General features: G+C 41.6%; 1 protein-coding gene across 1 annotated transcript in view; it reads right to left on the bottom strand.

The window, feature by feature from the left end:
* The window catches only part of LOC147604165 (uncharacterized), a 125,945-nt gene that overhangs the window by 96,870 nt on the left and 11,099 nt on the right, over positions 1–17,976 (bottom strand). Inside the window, exons 3-4 of the mRNA XM_086795298.1 lie at positions 671–790; positions 390–477 (exon numbers count right to left, since the gene is read on the bottom strand). Coding sequence (XP_086651424.1) covers positions 390–477; positions 671–790 — 208 coding nt within the window. The remainder of the gene's footprint in view (positions 1–389; positions 478–670; positions 791–17,976) is intronic.

Below are 17,976 nucleotides of genomic sequence, written 5' to 3' on the forward strand. Positions count from 1 at the left end.
TTCATTGATGATTACAATAAATACGACTGGTCTTACCTTATGAAGGAAAAATCTCATAGAGACATGGTTAGATACGTTGTGAGGTTGCTGGGGTGATGGCCTCTATAACACCACCAACAACAGGCACACAAGAAGAAAATGTAAAGAATTATAATTTTAGGACACTAAGATCCTAGCTCCAAGGGCACCAATTAACTCTGCTCCTATCCTCAACCCTTCAGCTGAGGATAGGACACTAATCAACTTTGCTCTTATCCTCAGCCCTTTAACTGACTCAATTGGACACCTCAACACCCTCCAACCTGACTCAATTGACTCCACTAGCCGTCCTCCCGAGTGAGACCTGACCTCCAACATCTCTGACCTTCAACCTATATGCCACAACTGACCTGCTCTAACAGTCTGCTGACCTGAATCCAGCTGACACATAGTTGACTTTAAGCTAATCAGATGGTGGAACTTTTTCATCTCCACGAACTTTATCAAAACCACTCATTCATCCACAACTACAACATCAAAACAAAGGACTTTGCATCCACTCATAACATATAAAACCCAAACTCTCTGTCTACTTTAAATAGATAAAGACACATATCAATGTCTCAACATCCCTAAGACATGGGCCCAAAACATATGAGCAGAAAACACTAAAAAACTTAGGGATCCTCACAGGTAGACCCCAATGACAACACTTCAAATCATCATCTCCACCCACGACTTCAAACATCACAGAATTCACTATCACAAATAGCATATCCTTCTCAAGCTCACTCGAACCAGTCTTCATCATCTGACAAACGATAGCTACAATTGAGCAAGTATTGAACTGAGCCAAGTCTCTAACAGAGATGCTACACAGAGATCCTAGGGCAACCACATCCTAGCCGATCCTCTGGTCTTCAACACACTCTCTACTCTGACCCAACCATATCTTCTCACACTGCACTGATCTTCTCTGCAACTTTCAAAATCTATAGGACCTCCAGTCTGTAATCTTCTACAAAACAAATTGACCTGTAGGTAGCCTCTCCACTGAAGTCACTCGAGAGTCACTTTCTCACTCTCTTCTCTCTGGTGGTCTCTCTAGCCACCCCTTCCTTTTTTTCTCCTTTTTGGAAAAACTAAATTGTCCTCCTCTTTAACCCGTCATCGCCTTGCTTTCTTCCAGAAAGTTGCGTCGCTTGATTCCTTCATTTACCCATATTCTTTCCTTTTTCTTTCATACCTGCGCATATCCACTTGGTTGCCACATGTCACATTTTCTACCTAGGGATCCATTACACATGATCATATATACACTATATCTTCCTATACATCACGTTTAGGCTAGGCTCGGGATTCCTCTCACAACGTGGTTAAAGGTTAGAAGCTTCAACATAAGTTTTGGATGGAAATAGTTCTTTGCCTATATGTTGAATAGGTGCCCCATTAAAGCTTTAAAGACTATCACTCCTTATGAGACTTGGCTCAATAAAAAACCTAAGGTTAAGCACATGGGTGTTTTTGGTTGGTACACATGTGCTAGCATAATGCAGAACTAAGCTCGATGACAAGGCAGTGAAATGTATTTTTATTGGTTATAGTGTTGAAAGTAAAGGTTGTTGTCTCTACAATCCTCTCACTAAGAAGATTATTGTCAATAGGGATGCCATTTTTGTAGAGGATTATGTATATCCAATGACAAAATTTAGTAAGCATGCCTATGCCAATTCTTTGGACATGTTTGATAGGTTATTACTTGTGCTAGTATCTATTAATTCTTAGTAGATTGATCCCTGTTTTCTGTAAGGGGTAATGCTCAAGGAATTGATGCACCAACTTTAGATCAACTAGAAGATGCAATACATGCTAAAATACTAGCAATTAATGAATCTAGGGTTATGCCTAGAAGCACCTTGTAGGATAGCGAATTGTTTGCTCCTTTACAAAGTAAAACTAGATCTAGTGCTCGAACCAATTATTCCCAATTCTTCAGCAGGTATTGCTGACTTTGTGTTTCTTAGTTTTCTACATGATGTAGATGAGCCCAAGTCTTTTGAAGGGGCTCAAGAAGATCCAAATTGTGTGAAAGCCATGCAAGATGAAATTCATGCCGTTTAAAAAAATGGTGGATCTACCACTTGGCAAGAAATCTATTGGTACTAAGTGGGTTTTTAAAGTCAAGAGAAGGCAGATGAATCTACTGGATAGATTTATGGCCAGACTTGTTAAGAAAGGTTACACCCAACAGAAAGGGATTGATTATGATGAAACTTTTGCTCCCAGTTTTCGTATAACAAGTCAAGATAACAAGTCAAGAGAAAGGCAGATGGATCTATTGGATAGATTCAAGGCCAGAATTTTTTACGAAAGGTTATGCTCGAGCAAAAAGGGAATGATTATGATGAAAAATTTTCTCCCACTTCTCGTATGGCCACTATTTGATTTATTTATTGCTTTGGTAGCCCATCATGGATGGAAAGTGCACCAATTGGACATTAAAACAATGTTTTTGAATGGTGACTTGTAGCAGTAGGAAGAAGTTTATGTGAGTCAACTAGCTAGATTTGCCCAACCTGGTCAAGAACAAAAGGTATAAAGCTTTATATGGGTTGAAAGAAACTCCTAGAGCTTGGTACTAGAATATTCATGCCTATTTGGATTGGATAGAGATTTTAAAATAGGCATATGAAAAGCGCTTTATGTGTGAAAAAGGATAAGTAAGATTTTCTTATTGTCATTCTCTATATAGAGGATTTCATTATAGCCTTCAAGAAGTTCAATATGGAAAGTTGCAAACCAATCTCTACACCAATGAAACATGCTGTAAAACTTAATCTGTGGTGAACCAATCGACATAACCACTTATGATCAAGTTGTTGTTCCTATTCTCACATTCTCAGTGATAGTAAGAATGTAATGGTGGTAGTTGCAAAGAATCCTATCTTTCATGCCCCGCAGGACTAAGCACATCGAAGTGCATTATCATTATGTTAGAGAGAGACTCCATGCAAGAGAGATCAATGTGATCTATTGTAGTACAAATGATAACGTGGAATATCTTTTCACTAAAGCCTTATCACGTGAAAAGTTTGAGGCCTTCCACAAAGCTTTGGCCCTCTTCCCTTTTAGAGACTAATATGTAATCTCTGTAAATCTCACATTTGTACTATAGGGGGGTCTGTTAGATATTTGGTAGTACTTCATCTTTCACAAAGCTTTGGGCCTCTTCCCTTTCAGAGAGTGATTTGTGTAAACCTCACATTTGCATTACAGAGGGGTTTGTTAGATATTTGGTAGTACTTCACCTTTTGTAAAGTTTTGGGCCTGATCTATAATCTCTATAAACCTCGCATTTATACTCAGGAGCTTTTTTAGAAATTTAGTAGTACTTCTTTGTGAGCTCATGCACTTATGCCATGGGCACTTTTGTCCCATTGGCCTCTTCCCTTTCAGAGACTCATTTGCAATCTATGTAAACCTCACATTTACATTACAGCGGGGTTTGTTAGATATTTGGTGATACTTCACCTTCTGCAAAGTTTTGGGCTTTTGAGATTAATCTATAATCTCTATAAACCTTGTATTTGTAAACCTCACATTTGCATTACAGGGGGGTTTGTTAGATATTTGGTAGTACTTCACCTTCTGCAAAGTTTTGGGATTTAGAGACTAATTTGTAATCTTTGTAAACCTTGTATTTGTACTAAAAAATTTGCTAGATATTTAGTAGTACTTCACCTTCTGCAAAGCTTTGGGCTTTAGAGATTGTTTTATAATCTTTGTAAACCTTGTATTTGGGCTTTAGAGACTGATTTATAATCTTTGTAAACCTTGTATTGTACTCAGAGGGTTTGTTAGAAATTTGGTAGTACTTCACTTTGATGTCATGCACTTATGCCATGGGCACTTTTATCCCATTAGGTTTTTCCCCATGGCCATCCAAGTGTGAATGGGTACCTTCAGGTTAGCTAGAATGGGTACCTTTGGGTTAGCGACTATGTAAGCAACCTCATTTATAGTTTAGGGTTGCTTGCTCATTGATAGTTTAGGGTTACTTGCTCATTTATACTTTCTCTTTATTCTTGTAGAGAGATTTCATCTTGTTCATTTGAGCTTGCCATTCACTCTTACACTCTACACCCTTGTGTTCTTGTCATTGAGCATTGTGTGTGTGTGACTTCGGCTCTCCATTCTGTAAGATCCAATAATTTAAAAACATAATGTTATAAGAGCCTTGTTATGGAAATTTCAATACCACAAAATTATGGTGAAATTTCATTCCAAATATCTTAAATTTAATGTATCTCAGGGCTCCCATTGGATAATCTTTACCATTAAACTTGTTTTGTCTACTAGAGGTGGGTTTCCTAATAATGTGTGGTGATAATGCTGACATCAACATTGCCATCTAAGATTGTTATAACCTCTTTTTTACTTTATAAACACTAGTGACATCTTGTTACTTTCAAATGAGTGTCCCAATTTATTTAGAGGTGCTTTGGATAGTCTATGTTGAGTTTCTAGAGATTAAATCTTAGCTAGCTCTGTCACATGTGTGCATAAATTTTCATCCATCCAATCCTTGTTAAGGTCTCTACATAGGCAACAACTTCCTTGTAATAGTGTGTGTGTGGAAATGTGCACTTTGGAAAACAACAAGAAGGCAAAACGCTTGGTAAGATCTTGTGGCTTATACCTACTTTTACAAGGTGGTGATTTGGACCTATGATGGTATATAAAATATGCACTAGCCCTAAATATTTGTAAAAACAAAGTGCCTTTTCCCACAATGGGTCATCAACTATTACTTTGATGAGCACCACCTGAGGTTGTTGCTCTATTAGTTTAAGGGTTGAACTTTGGTTTCAATAGTTTCTATTTTAGGTGTGGATTGAAGTTCACATCATGGTTTTGGTTACATTAGATGTTCTAGCTTTTCTTAGTACTCTATTCCAACTTTTAAGCCTCCTCAACTTGATATTTATCCAACACAAGGTCAGAATACTTTCTTCAGCTTTGGGGACTTAAGGTTGATCAATAGGGGATTTTTCTACCCAAACTATGCAAACCCTTCTTCAGCCTAAGCAATGCAAACCCTTTTAGCCCAAGCAATACAAACCCTTCTTATAACCCAATCCATCATTTCACTCAACACTATTGCACAAGTATGAATAGCAGTGTACACCCTCAATACTTCAACCCAAGTATGAATAGCAGTGTACACCCTCAATACTTCAACCCAAGTAATCAGTTGACTTGGCACTATTGCAAAAATATGAATAGTAGTGTTTTTGCATCCTCTATAATGGATCAACTAAATGTTGAAATTCCACATTGCTAGCATGGTTTATAGTAAATTATTAACTCCATGATTAAGGCTAATTTAGTAGTAAAAGATTAGAAAATTAAGCAAAAAGAAGTATCTAAGTTACACAATATTCAAGCTCTCATTCCATGCTAATTCTAAGTACATCCAAATTTATAGCTCCAATGAGTTCATATGCACCACATATTGTTACTACCTCATGCCACAAGGTGGCATAAAATTTATTGACATCATAATAAACTCCATCAACAAAGCTTTTGAATCTTCACTTTGCAAGCTTCTTTTGTTAGCTTCTTACTCGTATGCAATGAAAGCCTATATTTTGTAAAGATGATGCTAGAATATCCAATGGGAAAGTTATAGACTTCGTGTATATATATATATACTTGCTTAAGCCTGGAAATATTGGCTATGGACTATTTTTAAGTTATGGCTAACCAAATGCAAACACTAGCCATTTATATATAAGGTAATTTTGACATTAATAAGTAATATACAATCATTCCCCTTGCAATAGAATACTTGGAAGTCCTCCCTCTTCTCCCTACTCTCTTGCTTATTTCTTGTGTTTTGTTGGATCTCTACCTGGATGAGTGGATGCTTTCATGGATAGGTTATTGTAGGCTTCTCTCTCATGAGCTTCCCTTTTATCTACCTCTTGTGAGATTGAACATTGCATAGACACCTTCTTATTGCCTCCATTTATGTGCAAGAAAACTCTTCCTCCATACGCACAGAGACTATAGAAGCTCTCTGATGTGATAATAGAGTGAGTATGTGAATAAAAAGCTAGCACATGGGAAGTTTCTTCTTGTAGCTCTAAGGAAAATCTCCCAACAACACATGTTTTGGCAAGGCAAGGTAAAGCTCTTGAATGTATTTGGTGCTACCCCAGGGAGTAGCCTAAGGGCTTAGTTCTAATTCCCATCCATTCCAAGCTATTCAATTTACCAAATATTGGTCACACTCTAAAAGACATGGTTTTGAGGTCTTAGATGTGTTGTTTTTCAAGTATTCAATCTTGTTTTAAACCTTGTTTGGATTAGGATTAGGACATTTGATTTATAGGACATTTGTTTGGATTAGGACATTTGATTAATAGGTTTTGGAAGGAAAATTCCTAATTTTTTGACCATTTACAAGAGATTTAGTTCTAAGGAACTTGGATTTTGTTACATTGAGCCAAGGGGTTACTTAACAATTATGGTTAAGAGTGACTTCCACTCGAAAAACATTGGTACAAGCTTAAAACATGTAGCTTCGACTTTAGCAAGACATGATGTGAGTCTAACCAGACATGATGTGGGCCTAGCTAGGAGTCTAACGAGACATGATGTGACCCTAGCCAAGACGTGACATGAGTCTAACTAGACATGATGTGAGCTTAGCTAGATTTGATATTAGCCTGGTTTATGACATGATGTGAGCTTTAGGGTAGTTGCACCTATTATTGTATATTGGGCAGTTAAACCTACTCTTTAAAGGTTATACCTACTTGTGTCTCATGAAGATGAAGATTTATCCTAAAAAGATATTCTTGTTATATAATCTATACTAGCCTCAATTTATAAGGAATTTTTTTATTCTTGTCAATTATTGAGCATTAAGCCCTAATGCTCAATAATTGTTCTCACCAACCTAGGCATGGGGTCCAACTTGCAACCAATCTCACAAGACCCATGTGACCCTATTTCATATAAAATTGTGTGAGCTTAGTTCATCCAAATCTACGTTAAGCCCATCGGATGTCATGATCCAACTAGATGTGAGAGACAACTAGATGTGATGTTAGCTAAGCTCACCAAATTCACATGATACTATTTCATGCAAAACTTCCCAAGTCACATTTTGACATGATATGAGCTAGCCAGATGTGATGTGAACCCACTAAAAGTGCATATGTGACATGAAATCATCACGTTTTGACGTGCCATGAGCTAGCTAGATGTGACATGAGCTAGCTAGATGTGACATGAGCTAGTCAGACATGACACGAGCCCACTAAAATCGTATAAGCCAAGTTGCTCTGAATTTACATGAGCCTACTAGACATGATATGTGAGTCCACAAGGATGTGACTTGATCCAACAAAAAAAAACATTTATTTTTTGTAGCTTATGTAGCACATGTGTATAAATCGCCTAGATTTGCTTGAGGAAATGCTAGAAATTGAGTCACATGAGAGAAGCTCGATCTGAGCTATGAAAACAACAATTCAATCGAATGTAGCACATTAAATCACACATTCTCAATCCCACCTACCGTTTAGTCCCATAAATAAACCATCACTCAATAGAGACCTTTCCCAATAAAAACACAAGATTTCTTAATCCGCACAGCATTTACTCCCATTAAACAAACCAATAGAGTGCTTTCTTGATAAGAATACAAGATTCCTTTGAATCTACCTCAAGAAGACATGAGCTAAATAAAAACAAAATTGGGTGGAGGAACCTACTAGAAATGGAGGGCGTTATATGGTCCTGCCCCATATTTCCTAACAGGCTCGGTGTGAATAGTGCTATGAATTTAGTGAAAAGGGTTCATGAAAAGGACATGGAACCTTCCCCTGTATCTGGGTGGAGCTCCAGTGAGGGAGCAAGAGCAAGAGTTAGTAAGGGAGCCGGAGAGCAAGAGTAGGAGCCATCAAGGTTCTCCTAGCCATAAGTGCTCAAAAACCATGTCAATTGGACACCAAAATTTTGTAAACTCTGGGTGTGTTTGTAACACCATCGAGGGATTCCTCTGCTTGTGGCCTCAACCATGTAGTTACCTCCCTTGTAGTAAAATCAAGACATGTCTCTTTTGTGGCGCCATCATCAAGGGTAGGTAAAACTCATAGCCCACAATCCACATGACAATCCCTAAACCGTTCTCTGTAAGCACACATAGTGCAAGTAGGAGAGTACCACCTCTCAAAGGAGCCCACCTTAAACATTTATCACCATGGAGCCAAGTTGCAATTCCTCTCCATTCGAATAAGGAACATAGAATACAGGGAAAGGAAAAGGACTCATCCCAAGTACCACTTCCAACTTCGATGTTTCACAAGGGCAACCACCTAATGTGTCCTCAACCACCACAACAGGAGGCCCATAACCTCAAACCCAAGGTAAATGTAGGATTAGTGATATTGGAAACTACGCATCTCGAGCCCCCCACGAGGCTTGAAACTCTCCTAACCTGGGCAGAGGGTTGTGAGAAAAACCTCTTTGTATGGCTTCCCTTTCCTTATGTTCTGCCATCCCTTAAAGACATCAAAGCCATGTTAAGGATAACATTTGAAATGGGAAGGGGGGATCCCATGAATATAGCACCCAAAGTAGCGCACCCAAAGGCCCACACTTGGGTAAAGCTAATCTAATTTCACATCTCAAGGTTGATGACCAAATTTGATGGAGCTAGAGATCGCATTCAGTGAAATTTGATCAAGTTTGTAAATCTATGGGAAGGACTGATGACCCCACCAAGATCTATTCATTCAGACTTTGTCTTGAAGGCATATTAGGCCACCACTAGTTTAGGGCATTAAACCTACATGGAAAAACTAATTATGAGGCCTGAGACACACCTTCATTGTGGCATTGTCACCTAGTGGATCCAAATGGAGCCCCATCGCTCAAATCTATAACCTTAGGTAGGAGGAGAAAGGAGAAGCCAAGTATCTCCATGTACAAGAAGCGACTAAATGACCTATCACTCATTAATTCATGATCTCTCTAGACTTGATGAGTTTTGCTCATAATGTAGTGGACCTAGTAGAGATAACCTACATGTTTCATCAGTGTTGTGCCCATGTGAGGCACTGGACCATCTCTACATGTCTAGACACTATATATTTGATGAGTGTGTTTCCTGTCTTACGAGGTAGTAAACCATCTCTACATGTTTAGACACTACATATTTATTTTCTCTATAGAGGCAGTGAATGAAATAGAGATAACCTAAAAGATATCGATGTAGAAGTCATCTATCTAAACAAAGAGATAGGGGATGCATCATCCAAATCCTCTACATAGCTAAGGGAGCCCATCCCCCACCAGAATAGGTTCTAGTCAAGGAGATGAGAATGGATAAGTTGGTAGACAAGCTACTCAACACCGATTAGGTCAACATTGGTGAGGGCCAGCCTTGACTAGTCTCACACCCTCACTTATTTCCATGAAGTGATATGGTTTTTGCCAAAGGCTTTCATTGAACCTATGGCCATTCTAAAAGGCCTCAAAAAGAGATAATTCAGTGGAGCCTCTGCCTATATAACCAATCCAACCAAACTCCACATTACAGTTGATAACAATTGATAATGACTCAAACCAAAGTTTACCTTCAATGGATAACATATTAAAATGGGAAATATAGATAAAACCTACTTATAGATGTTCCTATCTCTTTCAAACAAATGATGTTAATGGTGTGAGTGGTTTTGGCCCCATCATGTCTAGTCTATTTATTTACAATTTCTTAAAAAGAGACTCAAAGTTGATACACCATCTTTTTGGGAAATCAATCCTCCACCTCGTTCACTATCACTATGCATGGGTTGCTTGATTTTATAAGGCTCCTTGTATGAGGAGTAGCCATTGTGTTGAGCACTCAAATGCCACATCGATTCCTTGTTTAGACACTAGATGTTGGATATATGTGGCCAAATGGCTAGTAGACATGGCACAATGCCAAGTAGGATGCATGTAAGTGTAGACTGATTGGACACATTAGCCCACACTCTTGGGTGGTAGAAGAAGATTGAGACACCTAGTCAGGTGACTTGGTCAGATCATAGTCTATATTGATAAGTTGTTGACATAGGCCGACCCATGAATATAGGCACAATACCAAGAAGAATGCACGTAAGTGCAAGATGATTGGCCACATTGGCCTCACTCTTGTGGGTGGTAGAAGGATATTAGCACACCTTATCCTAGGGTTATGGGCCCAAATGGGCACAAAAATGACATTAGATGGGTCTATGCTAGGTCGTTGTAAATGGACGAGTCGTGGTTCCCATGAAATGAGTAACCCTGGATACCATATATAGATAGACTAGTTTATCATCCTTCATATTATATCAAGATCATTGAGTTTAGATCTATCTTCATTATAGTGTGTGCCATTGTGTATGCATGACATCCTCTAGAGTCTACCTAGATTGAGATCATTGAGTTTAGTTCTATCTTTAGTGCAGTGTTGTGTGCCCTTGTATATGTATAACATCCTCTCTGTACGTGGATGCCGTCAAAGCTCCTTGCTAAAGTGCATGGTCATGGTCTGAAACATTAAGTTAGTATTATTCTTTATCTCTCTCACATATCAAGTTCTTTTATATTAAGATGAAGTTCCAAAAAGTGTTCATTTTCTTACAAAGGAAGCATTGGTTTACCAATGACTACACTTACTCTACCTTTTATGTTTTTCAAGTTCAGGAGACCTTACAGAAAAAGAGATATAGACTTTGCTCCGCATGGTAGTAGAGTTAATAAAGCAAGACGATAAGCTATTAGAGCATCCACTTAGCCACTTCTATAAGAGGAAGTTAAAATCTATTGCAAGATGATAAGCTATTAGAGCATCCACTTAGCCACTTCTATAAGAGGAAGTTAAAATCTATTGCATATTTACAGGTCGATTAGAGGAAAATCATGAACACCATCCATGATAGGATTTTAAACCTTGACTACCATCAAAGTTACTATTATCCTTAGGCATTCCTTGGGTATTATGGTAGGCTTATCAATGGTTTCAAGAAGTTTAACTCCTTTGTGGGATTATTTTATTGGAAGTGTTAGATCATCGTAACACCACTACGGGCGCTACCATAGGAGGGGACGGCCTCTGGCTCACCACCCAGCCACAGAGGAAGAATGAGGATTTCCCCTCATCCCCCAGGCTTTATAGTGTGTGGCCTGCCGTCCACACTAGCCTGGCCGCCCATAACTTCGCATGGGCGTCCTCTCCCAGTGAACCTTGGATGGCCACGTCCTCGACGCTCTCGGGGCGTTGATGCTAAAGCCCCGTCATCTGGCTATCCGGTCTGCCGATCCACAGGCATTACAGCCTATGTGACATTACTCCCCCCTTAAGAAGAGTTTTCGTCCTCGAAAACAAACTGGGGCAATCTCTTGGAAATTGCATTACGGCGTTCCCAAGTAGCTGCCTCCTCATCCCTATCTATCCATTTAACAAGTACCTCCTGGTACACTTTATGTCAGGTTTGTCACGATACCCTAGAATCTTTTTAGGTTCATGTGGTATCTTTGGTGACTCTATCAAGTCCACCAAAATCTCTGGAGAAACTGTGTTCTCTAACCCGTGAACTGATTTCTTCAGTTTACTGACATGGAAGATAGGATGGACTTGAGAACTCTCTGGTAACTTAAGTTTATATGCTACGTCCCCATTCTTCTTAAGGATTTTAAAAGGACCACAATATTTCGGAGAAAGTTTATCACACTTTCCTGTTTTTATGGTTTCTGACCTCGCAGGAACCTTGAGGAATACAAAGTCACCTTCTGCAAAGGTCACCTTTCTATGTCCTTTATCCGCATAAGTTTTAGCGCGATCTTGAGCGCTACGAATGCTCTCATGTGCGGCTCTGAGCATATCATTCATATCTTCAAGGAAATCCTTGACAGATTGAATCTTCTCCTTTTCTAGGCCTACAGCCATCGGAGATCTTGGTGGCTGGAATCCATACATTAATATAAATGGTGTAAATCCAGTCCTCGCTGAGTGTTTGGAGCTGTTATAGGCAAACTCCAATAAGGGCAGGTACTCTTCCCAATTAGATTGCTTCTTACTAACATAAGAACGCAACGTATCCTCTAGAATTTGGTTAACTCTTTCAGTTTGACCATCAGACTTCGGATGATCTGTCGTACTCATACTTAGAGTAGTATCCAACTTTTTGAAGACTTTCCTCCAAAAATGACTATTGAACTTTCTATTATATCTACGGGCAGGCCATATAGTTTGTAGAGATGTTCAATAAAGAGTTTTGCCAACTCTGGCGTTTTAACAGTTTTCTTTGTTGGCGATAAACTTTGCCATTTTAGTTAACCTGTCCACTACCACCCACACCGAGTCATTCCCTCGACTCATCTTGGGTAAACCAGTAATGAAATCCGTGGAAATGCTTTCCCATTTCCCCTGAGGAATTTCTAGCAAATGGAGTAGTCCTCCAACCTTAAGACATTTGTGTTTATTGACCTGGCACTTATTGCATTTCAGCACATAATTCTGGACGTCCTTAAACAAACTAGGCCAATAAAACTGTCTTTTTACTAGTACATAGGTCTTCTGAATCCCGGGATGACCTGCACTTGGACTATCACAACTTTTTTTACACGACTTTCTTTAAGAATTTGGGCCCGAAAGTCACCAATAGTTGGTACACATACTCTACCCTTGTAGAGTAAGTACCCGTCGTCAATGGAGTAATTAGCATATTTCTCCCCCCGACAAAGTTTATCACCCCCCTTTGAAGCCGTGGCAGTCAAAGGTGATGAAGGGCCTACGTCAGAGCTCTCTGGCTCCAAACTATACCCGAAAGACACGGCTAGTCTCTCCGGACTAACTCTTGCTTCCCTTCCCGTTGTACCTTCGGCCAGTCTCTCCGGACTAGCAATCCGTGCCAACGAGGGAGGTGGTCACGTCTGTGAAGAAGTGCGTATGCGTACAGTACGCCTGCCAGACCTCTGTAAGAGATGGATCGTGCTCACATAAACCATGTAGTGACTCTAAGAAATCATTCTTTAGACTGTGAAACTAAGTTCATTAATCTGTGGCATGCGACTAAGTGCATCTGCCACCACGTTATACTTACCTTTCTGGTAACGTATCTGAAGGTCAAACTCCTGTAGAATCTCCGCCCACCGAGCTTTTCTACCCTTCAGTTCATTTTGACTTGAAAGCCATTTCAGACTTTCATGGTCCGTCCGGACCTCAAAAGGAGCACCATATAAATAGTGTCTCCACTTTTTCAGTGCATGAACTATTGCTAGTAACTCTCGCTCGTAAGCCGAGTAGTTATGCTACGCACGATCTAACTTTTTACTCTCAAATGCAATTGGGCGTCCCCTTTGCATAAGTACGGCCCCAATGGCCTCATTACTAGCGTCTGTTTCCAAGGCAAACGGCTCATTTGGATCGACAATAGTCAACACAGGTGCAACTGCTATCTACGGTCATCTTGAGCTTATCAAAGCTCTTCTGTTGGGCTTCTCCCCAACTAATGTTTTTAGTTTTTGATCGTAACTGGTCAGTTAACGGGACTACGATCTTCGCGTAGTCCTTCACATACTGTCAGTAGAACCCCAACATGCCAAGAAAAATCTGCAGCTCCTCGAGATTCTTCGGCACTGGCCATTTAAGAATAGCCTCTACTTTTTCTGGCTCCATCCGCGTACCATCGGTGGATATAATACGGCCAAGGTAGTGAATTTCTGTTTTGAAAAATTCACATTTGCTCTTCTTTGCAAATAGTTTGTGCTCTCGCAACAACTCGAACACTAGATGCAAATGCTCTATGTGTTCTTTCTGTGTCTTACTGTACACAAGAATATCATCTAGGAAAACTACTATTTTCCCAGATATGGACGTAAAATGTTGTCCATCACCGTCATAAACGTCGCTGGAGCATTGGTTAGCCCAAATGGCTTAACCAAAAACTCAAAATGCCCGAAACGGGTCCTAAATGCTGTCTTCGCAACATCTTCTGCTTTAATTCTAACTTGATGATACCCTGATCTACTTTTGTAAAGTATCTCGATCCATAGAGTTGATCAAACAACTCATCCATGCGTGGCATCAGATACTTGTTCTTAATCGTTATCTGATTAAGAGCCCTATAGTCTATGCACATCCGCATAGATCCGTCTTTCTTCTTTACTAGAACAATAGGCGATGCCCACCACGGACTTGAACTAGGCCGAATAAAGCCTTTGTTCAAATATTCCGTCAATTGTTTTTCCACCTCCTGTGCCTCGGAGTGGCTTAACCTATAAGCAGGTTTGCTTATAGGTTTTGATCCTGGCATAACTTCGATGCCATGGTCTACTTCTCTAGATGGTGGTACGCCAAATGGCAAATCATCAGGAAAAACATCCTGAAATTCCTCTAATAAATTCATTAAAGTATCTATGTACTTTTTGTTTAATGTCTCTTTCACCTTGGATTTTTTCTTGTTTGAATCGCATGCATGCCAAATAGGATTTTCAAATAGTGGGTCTCGTCCAAGACTATTTTGTTTTCCTTGTTTGTCTACGCAAACATCATCTATAGTTTCATCTACGGAAACAGAATTTAAAAGAGGGTAACAAGCATATACCTCTGCTATCTGGTCGCTGCAGACCGTTGCGCATAGCTCCATGGAGGAAATAAGTGGTGTGGCGGCGACTGTAGGGTCGCCCTGCAGGGTAATGACTCTACCTCCATGCTCAAAACGTAGCGTATTATGTAGGTAACTCTGAGCTAGACTAGGGCCTAAGCCATGCAACCACTCCTTGCCTAGATATACGTCTGCTCTGGCTAAGTGCATGACCTGAAAGTCAAGCGGAGCCTCGTAGTCCTGCATAGATAATGGGACCCCCAATACTACGGTATTCCATATCGTTTTGTCATACCCGTTGGCTAGGCCAACAGTATACTCATGATCGCTCTGGGTCTCAATCAACCCCAACTTTTTGACTAACGAGTAGTTCAAGAAGTTGTGGCTAGCTCCATCATCGATAAAAACTGTGACTCTACGGCCACCTATGGTGCCATACATGCGCACCATGTCATGCGGACCTACAATAGACTGCCACATCACTGGTGTCACCGAACAAGCGTGATGCTCATCACAATGACACACTGTCACCTCTCTGAACTCTGCGGAACTGAGAGGGAGTCTCTGCACTGTATGCAACTGCCTAGAGGATTTACCATCTCTTTTGGGCTCGTTGTCGCTCGTGCTGGCTTTAAGCTTTGGACACTTAGCCTTCGTGTGCCCTACATCATTGCAATTAAAGCAGCGATTTTCCTTTCGCGCTTTAATATACTCCTCTTTTTTTTGGACTTCGTTGTCTCTTTTCTTCCTAGATGGTCGTGGTTTTTTAGACCAATGACCACCCTATCCTCCCTCGTCCATCCTATCCCCCTGCTTATCACTGCGGAACCCTTTTCTTTTAAGGCTTGGCCTTCTCTTCTCACTACCCTCGGCCCTGCTCGAACCACCACCATGCGCACTACGGCGCTTGATGTCATCAAATATCTGTGTATACTTAATTGCCTCTACTAAGTCTTTAGGTTGTAAGGACTCTACGTACTCAAGGTAATCATCTTTGAGGCCTCTTTTAAAGCCCCGTAATGTTTGGGATGCATCGATCCCCTTTAGCTTGAGTACTATCTCCCTATAGTCTATGTACTAAGTCAGGGATTTGTTCTCCATCGAGCACTTGTCCCATAACTCCGCTAGCCTCTATACGGGCTGCACTCGGCTAGGCTGCTGTCGCGCAGTGCATGCAAGTCTGACCACTCCACTAGAAACATGTTGACCGAGTCCTTGTTTCTCTCCTTCTCCTCGCCACCAAAACTAGGCGGCTTTAAGTCTTTCAATACGATGAAGCTGTCTCTACGGACGGCCTTGCAGGCTCATCGGCCTATACTCCTGCAACCACTGGCGAGGCTATGCTCATCCATGCCGCAGGAGCTCGTCTATCACGAGGAGTCGGAGTACTAGCCAAGGTGGCTGCTGTCAGTGCATCTAACTGTGTGGAGATGCTCTGTAGCATCGTGACTAAGTCAGCCTGGACTTTATTCATATTGTTCAGTTTTGCATTAAGATATTTAAAAAGTCCACTAGAGAGCTTCGTCTCTGTCAGGACGTTGGTAGGGTCCAATAGGTCATAATCGTCGTTGTCACATTCCAAGAGGTCCTCCTCGGTCCCCTCGGCAACGTCGGTGTTCATGTCATCTGGCTCATCGGCCAGAAAGGGGTCATCTGCTACTGCGGCCGCTGCGGGCTGGTCACTGTGGGCTTGCTTGGTCCTAAGGCAAGGTCAACAGATGAGGAGGGCACTGGTAGATCGTGCGTGATCGACGAGCGCACTCCAGACCGGACAAGGGTCGGGAGTATACGGCTTGACAATTCGGTCGGGGTCAAACCTGCGATGACCGAGGACAAGAGACCTGAAAACCCTAGAGAAGTAGAAGGCGGTGGGGACACACTACGCCTAGCAGACATATTTTAATTCTTGCACAAATAAAAATGCGAGAACTCAAAAATTATAAAAAAACGCTAATAAATGAGCAGCAGTGGTGGAGAGAGAATAGTCACCCCCCTTATGGTCGACTGCGCGACTGTCGTCGTCGATGTGATTTGTGTTGCGCTGCGAGTCTCTACAAGCGTCGCTACTCCGGGATGCTCCGATCCCAGAGAAAGGTGCCTGCAACTCATAAAAAAATTATTCCCCCCGAGAACCTGTGCCTAAACCACCTCGGATTATTTCCCATCGCCGGGATTATCCCTCCATTGTCGGGAGAGAGGTGTTCGTTTGATTTATTTTTTATTTTTTATTTTTTTCAAAAAAATAAAAATAAAAATTAAAATTAAAATAAATAAAAATTAAAATTCCTGGCTGGCCGCCTGAGGGCCGCCGGCTGCGTTGGCTTGGTTGGCCGCTTGTGGGCTGGCCGTCGGTGCTTCCTTGGTGGCCGCCTGTGGGCTGTCCGCCGCACCGACGTTGGCCTGGCCGCCAGCTGGTCTTGCCGCCTGCGGCCGCGCCGGCAGCACCAGCAGGCAGGCCTCCCACTGGGTAGGCCGTCGGTTCCCTCCACACACCAGACAGCCGCCATTACAAGCTTCGCTAGTAAGGCAGGCTGCCGGTTCCCTCACACCGATAGCACCAGACAGCCGCCTCTCTCTCTTCACAGATGACCTCTTTTTTCGCAGACAAGCTCCAAAGCAAAAAAAAAAAGAAAGAAATTTCTTACCTGCAATGGAGAGCTTGGGTGTGTGCAACGGGGAGAGAGAGAGAGAGAGAGAGAGAGAGAGAGAGAGAGAGAGAGAGAGAGAGAGAGAGAGAGAGAGAGAGAGAGAGAGAGAGAGAGAGAGAGAGAGAGAGAGAGAGAACCCTTTCTTCTAGCTACGGCCGCCTCCCTCCACACAGTCAATTGTACCCTGTAGAGAGATAAGGATAAGATTTTTTATTGAATGGTTGAAAACCATTGAGTGGGCTCCGGTCCCCGGTCACGCACGGACCCTGACCAAATGGAACAAACGCTCTGATACCAATGTTAGATCACCGTAACACCACTACGGGCGCTACCATAGGAGGAGACGGCCTCTGGCTCACCATCTAGCCACAGAGGAAGAATGAGGATTGCCCCTCATCCCCCAGGCTATATAGTGTGTGGCCTGCCGTCCACTCTAGCCTGGCTGCCCATGACTCCGCATGGGCATCCTCTCCCACTGAACCCCGGATGGCCACGTCCTCGGCGCTCCGGCTGAGGCGTTGACGCTAAAGTCCCATCTGGCCATCCGGTCTCCGTCGGTCACAGGTGTTATAGCCTACGTGATAGGAAGCATTGTATTTAAACATTCCACAAGACTGGTACTGCCATATATGCAAGAAAAAAACCCCACAATCCCATGTTGATGGACTTGATTTTGTATTAATTTTTTCATGCTTAAT

Source organism: Cibotium barometz, chromosome 62 (genome assembly GCF_041138505.1).
Source record: "Cibotium barometz isolate CiBa-2024 chromosome 62, ASM4113850v1, whole genome shotgun sequence".
In the NCBI taxonomy this organism is placed as follows: Eukaryota; Viridiplantae; Streptophyta; class Polypodiopsida; order Cyatheales; family Cibotiaceae; genus Cibotium; species Cibotium barometz.